Here is a 7,588-nt window from a genome sequence, read left to right on the forward strand (position 1 = left end):
CCATCTGCGTGCTGGATCTGGGGCCTCAGCCCTGAGGGCCTGGGCAGTCCCGGGGTCAGGGGATGTCCCTCTGAGGTCTGGCCTGTGTCCTATCCGGGCAGAACGTCTACATGAACAACCAGAAGTACATGGCTGCCATTATCCTGAGCGAGAAACAATGCCAAGAACAGCTCAAGGAGACTAACAACAGCTGCAACGGTGAGTGCTCTGGGCAGTGGGGGGTCAGGCTGGGGGCTCCCCCATCCAGTTCCTTGGCAGCCCCCCAGCTTTCCTGCACCCTGTCACCCTGTGCCTGCAGCCCTGCTCCTCGAGCTGAACCAGAAGACCAAGACGCTAGAGCTGGAGCTGGCCAAGGAGAAGGCTGTGTGCGCCAAGGACAAGGAGGGTCTGGGGCTGAGCAAGCGGATAGTGGAGGAGCAACTGGCCGAGTGCGGCAAGGCCCGGGAGCAGCAGCGGCAGGAGCGACAGCTGGCCGAGAGTCATCTGCAGAAGGTGCAGTCCCTCTGCCTCCCACTGGACAAGGACAAGTTGGCGGTGGACCTGCGCAACCTCTGGAGGGACTCCATCATCCCGCGCACCCTCGACGCACTAACCTACAGCCCGTACCATCCCATGGGCTCCGACCTGGTCTCCATACGGAGAATCTGCGACCAGATGCCTAACATGATGCGCACCAAGGTGGAGGAGCTGGCCCAGAGCCTGCGGTCTGGCATCCAGCGTGTGGCCCAAGAGAACGCAGACCTCCAGCGCCAGAAGCTGGAGGCTGAGCAGGCCCTGCGGGTCAGTCAGGAGGCCAAGGAGAAGGTGGTAAAGGAAGCCCAGGCCAGGGAGGCCAAGCTGCAGGCCGAGTGTGCCAGGCAGACCCAGCTAGCGCTGGAGGAGAAGGCAGCGCTGCGGAAGGAGCGAGACAACCAGGCCAAGGAGCTGGAGGAGAAGAAGCGGGAGGCCGAGCACCTCAAGATACAGCTGGCGGTCAGCAACTCCGCGCTGGACACCTGCATCAAGGCCAAGGTGGGCCGGCGGTCCCGGGTCCGGGCGGCGTTGGTGGTGATGTGAGCTTGGTTTTGAAGTCTGTTGGAGTTGGGGTTAGTTAGGGCTCACTTGAGAGTTTCATTGACATTAGGATAGGGACCAAGTCTCAAATGGGAGCAACACCAAGGAAGAGTGTGGGGTTAAGACTGGAGTTGGAGGTAGGGTGGCTGTAGGGTCCAGGGTCATTGAGGGGTGAAGCTAGGATGTCAGTTGCTTTATGATCAGGCTGAGCTGAAGCATTGAGGGTGGACTTAGAAATTAGGGGAGGGTCACACGTAGGTGGCTGTTGAGTCTGGAGTTGGTTTAAAGATTATGTATTTATTCCTGTAGGATTTTATTGGCTTTAGGATTTGGGTAGAGTTTGAAATTGGGAATTACTGAGAAAGGCTTAAGGATTGGGGTTGAGTGTAGGCAGCTGGATGGGCCTCAAAATTAGTTTAGGGCCGAAACCGGTTTGGCTCAGTGGATAGAGCGTCAGCCTGCAGACCGAAAGGTCCCAGGTTCGATTCCGGTCAAGGGCATGTACCTGGGTTGCGGGCACATCTCCAGTGGGGGATGTGCAGGAAGCAGCTGATCGATGTCTCTCTCTCATCGATGTTTCTGACTTTCTATCTCTCTCCCTTTCTCTCTGTGGAAAATCAATAAAATATATTTAAAAAAAAAAGGTGAAGAATAGGAATTAGCCCTGGCCGGTTTGGCTCAGCGGATGGAGCATCGGCCTGCGGACTGAAGGGTCCCAGGTTCGAGTCCGGTCAAGGGCATGTACCTTGGTTGTGGACACATCCCCAGTGAGGGGTGTGCAGGAGGCAGCTGGTCGATGTTTCTCTCTCATCAATGTTTCTAACTCTCTATCCCTCTCCCTTCCTCTCTGTAAAAAGTCAATAAAATATATTTTTAAAAAAGAATAGGAATTAATTGAGGGTTGGTGCCAGGGTTGGGAATTGTTGAGCTGAAGGATCAGGGGCAATGGGTTAAGGTTGAGAGTGACATTAGGGTTATAGTGAGGGTCAAGGCAGGCCTAGCGAAAGGTTTGATATGATGTATAATTTGTGTTTAGAGTTGGGTCACTGTGAGTTCTTGGTGACGCCATGTCTAGAGTTGGTTTGGACTAAGGTTTGGGTTCCATCTCATTAGTCTTAGAATTGGGATTGAGTTTGGAGTTTAGGTTATGAGAAAAGGTTACAAGTTGGATCAGGGGTTGCATGCAGGGCAGCTGTTGGGTCTATGGTTGGATGAGGAGTGAATCTAGGATGTCAGTGGCTTCCGGACTGGGTTGAGGTCCTGAAGCTGGAGTTGAGACTCAGGTGGGTGTAGGTGGCTTGTGGGTCTGGAGATGATCAGAAGTTTGGAGCCAAGAGTGGACGTAGGATTTCATGGGCATGAGGAGGGGTATTGACCATGAGTTTGGAGTTGAAGTTGTGTGGGGTCTGGGATGGCTGGTAGGGAGATGCGTTGGGCTGGCATTGGAACATATTTGAGGTGAAAGCTGAGGTGACCCTGGGTTAGGATGGGGATACATTGGGGTTGGGTGGGGCTCAAAGCTGGATCTAGAGGAGAGGTTGTGTGGATGCTGATCTTGGGGTGGGGCTGGGGTGGGGCTCTGTTTCAGGTAGAGACTGGGGGTCTAAGGTTGAGTTGGGGTTGAGCGTCACCTTGGAACGGTGTTTGTAGGGGGCCATTGTGGATCCCAGGGCTGGGGCTAGGGGAATGGGGTTGGGGGCCGGATTTTCATAGTGGCTGGGTCTTGGTGATGGGTTAGATCTAAAGTTACTTCAGATCAGGTTTGTCATTGGGACTGGGTTTAGGATGGGGTTTGATTCTAAGGAAGGCTCCGTTTCATGTTGGGATTGGATTTTAGGTAATTAAGATCAGAACTGGTTTTGGATTTCCGGTTTTGGAGGTTGTTTAAGACATGGCATTGAGAATGGGGGCCCAGTCGTTTACCGAGTGGGTCGACTTCAGTCTGGAAGGGGCTGGGTTGGGTGATGGACTCGGGGTCATGGATCAGGGTCAGGTTGGCATGGAGGCTGAGGCAGGCCAGCCCTGTAGAGTAGCGTCTCTGGGAGCTCTAGCAAATCCAGTCCCTGGAATCCCCAGTCATTCTGAGGGCAGGTGGACACACGTGATGATGCTACATCCAATGGCACATGTGTCCTCCATGAGTACCTGTCCATGAGGTCCACCCTGGAAGGAACTAGGAGCCAAGGGCACAGAGGGGCAGGAATCTCCTTGGCACTCTGGTTCAGGGGTCTTGGCTTCCGCCAATCTCCCTCTATCCTTTTTCTCACAGTCGCTGCCGATGTCTATGCCAAGACCTGTTGCCCCTGCCCCCAACCCGCAGCCTATCGGTGAGTGAGGGCAGAGCCAAAAAGGGGAGCTGCCATCTATCCCCAGGGGAAGGGGCTACTAAGGCAATAGGTTGGGCCTAACACCCTCTCTCGGCAGACCCAGCTAGCCTGGAGGAATTCAAGAAGAAGATCCTGGAGTCCCAGTGGCCCCCTGCAAGCAACGCAGTCGCATCCAGGTAAGGTACTGGGCAGGTCTTAATCTCAATGCTTTGGTTCAGGACCAGGGGTGGAGAGAGGCTCATCTCATACTTGCTGCTTCCTTAATTGAGTGCCTGCTATGTACCAGGCCCTATGCTGGGCCCTGAGGACACCGCAGTGACCAAGATGTGTGCAGTTCCATTCATGAAACTCCCTGAGTAGTGGGCAAGAGAGACAGCGATGGAGCCATGATAAAAGGAGTGACCAAGAGCCTACAGTTATTAGGTGCTTAGTGTGAGCTTGGCACAGTTCTAAGCACTCTGCACTATTAACTCATTCCACCTATCATCTGTGAGCTTCTATCTCACTTTCCGGATGAAGCGTGAGGCACAGAGAGGGTGTGCATCATGCTCCAGGTAGCACAGCTAGAGAGGAGCAAGCTGGGACCTGAACCCAGGTGATCGGACTCCAGATAGGCAAGGGAGAGGCTCGGTGAGCAGGGGACCTTTGAGCTGGAGGATGGGCAGAAGCAGGCCGGGGAGGGCAGGTGGGACAGTGCTCCAGGCTGCATGAACCGTCAGGGCAAAGGCCCAGTGGCCTGGACTAGGGTGGGGGAGGGTGGCTGGCATGGAGGAGGGGACGGAGGGAGAGCAGCATCTGAGAGTGACCCTGGCCCCTCACTCCACCCCTCACTTTCCACCTCTACAAAAATGGGGGCCTATGAAATCAAGGGCATGAAAATGCTTTGCCAGCTGTGAAGTGCTGTCCCCCAGTGGCTGGAGCAGGGGGCTGGGGGCCTCAGGGGGGGAGCCTCAAGGGCGCCTGGCACATGCTCAGGTCATGGCTCCATGCCTCTGCCCCCTCACCGCCTCCCAGGAACCGGTCATCCATCCAATGACACCCTGTTTCTCACAGGGAAGGTGACGCAGGCCGCACCCCAAGCACACTCCCCGCTCAGTGACACACTGCTGGCCTGGGACCCGGGGATTGGTGGTCCTGTTTGCAGTTTAGAACCTGAAGTCCCAGGAGGCACCCAAGATTTTAAGTCAGATCCCTCCGACTCCAGAGCCTGTGGCTTTCTCCAATGGCTTTGCCACCGGACTATTGTCTGTGCCTGGGTCTATTTTAACCTCGGGTGCTAAATGCAGGCCGAGAGATCTGTTGTCAACGACTCAGGGCTCTCCGCATGAGCCTCCATCTCCACTACGCCTCTTCTCACACCCCCACTCCGTGGGAGGTCACCCCCTGAGGAACTGGTCCCCTCACTTTTTTTAAAATATATTTTATTAATTTTTTACAGAGAGGAAGGGAGAGGGATAATTAGAAATATCGATCAGCTGCCTCCTGCACACCCACTACTGAGTATATACCCGCAACCAAGGTACATGCCCTTGACTGGAATCGAACCTGGGACCCTTGAGTCTGCAGGCTGACGCTCTGTCCACTGAGCCAAACCGGATAGGGCCCCTCACTCTTCCTGGGCCAAATCCCTCAGCCTCGAGCAGCCTGCAGACTGGGAAGCAAGAGGGTAGGGAGAAGCCCCTGCTCTGAGCAAACTGTTTTCCTTTCTCCATCCTGGCTGGGAGCCACCGTGGGGAGGAAGGAGGTGCTATTATTATCCCCATTTCTCAGAGAGGGAACTGAGGCCCCAGGGAAGTGATCAGGCCGGCCATGCGTCAGCAAGTCAGGGCCGGAGCCAGGCCTGTCCCCGTCCCAGCTGAGAACGGGGAAGCTCTTGACATTGTTTACCCCAAATGACGTCCCCCTGGTGGGAAAACAATGTGCTCTCGACCCTGGGCCCCTCCTGCTCCTCTCGGCGGGGCTGCAGGAAGGGCCTCTGGCTCGCTGGGCTCCAGCCTTGGCGAACCTTCCCTTGAGCAGGGCCGGGATACGCAGGCGGGGTCATCAGCGTGGGTTTAAGTGCCGCTCCACCGGCCCCTCAGGGGGTGACCGCAGGCCAGAGAATCATAGCAACCACATTCCAATGCACCCAATTGGGCCAGGTTCGAGGCCCAGCATCAGATCAGCCCTCCACAGTCTGGGAGTTGATTTCCTTCCCACTTTTACTCCTCTGTGCTCGGACTAAGGCAGTGGTTCTCAACCTGTGGGTCGCAACCCCTTTGGCGATCAAACGACCCTTTCACAGGGGCTGCCTAAGACCATCCTGCATATCAGATATTTACATTCCGATTCATAACAGTAGCAACATTACAGTTATGAAGTGGCAACGAAAATAATTTTATGGTTGGGTCACAACATGAGGAGCTGTATTTAAAGGGCCAGAAGGTTGAGAACCAGTGTTCTAGGTGATTATGCAAATGGCCTGAAGGGAAGGACCAGCCAGGGCCGGGGATCCCACCCACAACCCAGGTACATGCCCTTGACCAGTAATCAAACCTGAGCCCCTCCGGGGCGTGGGGCAATGCTCTAACCACCGAGCACACTGGCCAGGGCATTCATTGCGCATTTTAGGTCATTTTCTATTCATGGCAAGTGCATGAGCTTTCCTTTACTTGTTAAGACTAGTGTCCAGTGGAGACCAATTTAATTAATTTTAAAAAAACCACAATTGCGATGAAGACAAATATTAAGTAAATATTGGTTTAGGGACTGCGTGGCTGGACGGGGGAAGGCAAGATGTGGAGGCTGAAGGTGGGAGTTCAGCCCTGTCTCTGAGCCAGGCACACAGCGCGTGGCTCCTTTGTTGCCCTCACAGTTACGATCTGTTTGTTCATTCGGCCCGTATGTCTTGAACCGTCGCTGGGTGCCAAGGACACAGGCAGGAATAAGGCGCAGGAACGCATGCCCTGGTGGGGCTCACAGCTCTGTGGGGAGACAGATAACCAACCAGACGAATGAGTCGAATAAGGCTTTATCAGGCCCCATGGCAATGGGTGAGGCAGAAAAGGGAGGAGGACCCAGGCCGGTTTGCTCAGTGGATAGAGCGTCAGCCTGCAGACTGAAGGGTCCCGGGTTCGATTCCCAGTCAGGGCACCTGTCCGGGTTGCAGGCTGGATCCCCAGCGTGGTGCGTGCAGGAGGCAGCCCATCAAGGGTTCTCTCTCATCATTGATGCTTCTCTCTCTCTCCCTTCCTCTCTGAAATCAATAAAAAATATGTATATTAAAAAAGAAAGAAAAGGGTGGAGGGAGGATGAGAAAGTTAGAATTTTCCACAGGGGCCAGGGCAGGCTCCCCTGAGGACGCGACATTTGAACAGAGAACTAGAGGAGGTGAGGGAGGAGCCAGGACGGGGAGGACACAGCCAGGCAGAGAGCACAGCCATGCAAAGGCCCTGAGACCTAACCAGGCCTGGCGAGTGAGTGAGGAGGCTGGGGAGGCTGGAGCCTACGGATCAGAGGGTGAGGGGAGGTGCGAGAAGGGGAAGAAAGGGGGCCGGTCAGGTCAGGCCGGGCTCTGCGGGGCTCTGCGGCCGTGGTGGGACACCGGGAGCCCTGGCCGCTGTCAGCAGAGCATGTGATCTGACTCAGGTGTCGGCACCCTCTGGTCCCGGTCAGAAGTGAAGGTGGGAGCCAGGGGTCAGTGTTAAGGCGACCGCACTGGTTCAGGTCAGCAATGGTGGCTTAGGAGCCTCAGTCTGTGAAAAATGGCAAGGGGTACCCACCCCGCACCCCGCACTCCCCACCGCAGACCGGTGGGCGGGCGTGAGTGGGGCGTGTGTCAGACAGAGGCTGGAGACGGCAGTGGACAGGAGCCAGCCAAGGAACGTGAGCTGGGGCCCCAGGGAAGAGCCAAGGAAGGAAGGGAGGGGGCCAGCGGAAGCGGGACTTGGCTGTGCCCCCTCCTCCCCCACCAGGAAATAGCCTCTAGGCCAACCCCTGACCCCTCGGGGGAGCCTTTGCCAGGCCAGGGAGGGGGAAGGGCATTCCCGACAGCAGCTGGATGGCTCCTGCAAAGGGTGGGGGCAGGGGAGTGGAAGCGAGGTAAGAATAGCTCTTGGAGTTGGGGGAACTGTGGCAGGATTTGAGTCCTTGAAGAGGAGGTCTGGTGGAGAATAGTGGGTGGAACCTTGAATTCCAGACTAGGAGGATCTGGCTTTGTCCTGGGCGGC

General features: G+C 55.8%; 1 protein-coding gene across 1 annotated transcript in view; it reads left to right on the forward strand.

Annotated features, from left to right (window-relative positions):
* PLVAP (plasmalemma vesicle associated protein) overlaps positions 1-7,588 on the forward strand; it is a 13,077-nt gene that overhangs the window by 4,398 nt on the left and 1,091 nt on the right. Inside the window, exons 2-5 of the mRNA XM_006768415.2 lie at positions 102-198; positions 299-1,011; positions 3,323-3,380; positions 3,478-3,556. Coding sequence (XP_006768478.1) covers positions 102-198; positions 299-1,011; positions 3,323-3,380; positions 3,478-3,556 — 947 coding nt within the window. The remainder of the gene's footprint in view (positions 1-101; positions 199-298; positions 1,012-3,322; positions 3,381-3,477; positions 3,557-7,588) is intronic.

The sequence above is a fragment of the Myotis davidii genome, unplaced genomic scaffold (assembly GCF_000327345.1).
Source record: "Myotis davidii unplaced genomic scaffold, ASM32734v1 scaffold1203, whole genome shotgun sequence".
NCBI classification, from domain to species: Eukaryota; Metazoa; Chordata; class Mammalia; order Chiroptera; family Vespertilionidae; genus Myotis; species Myotis davidii.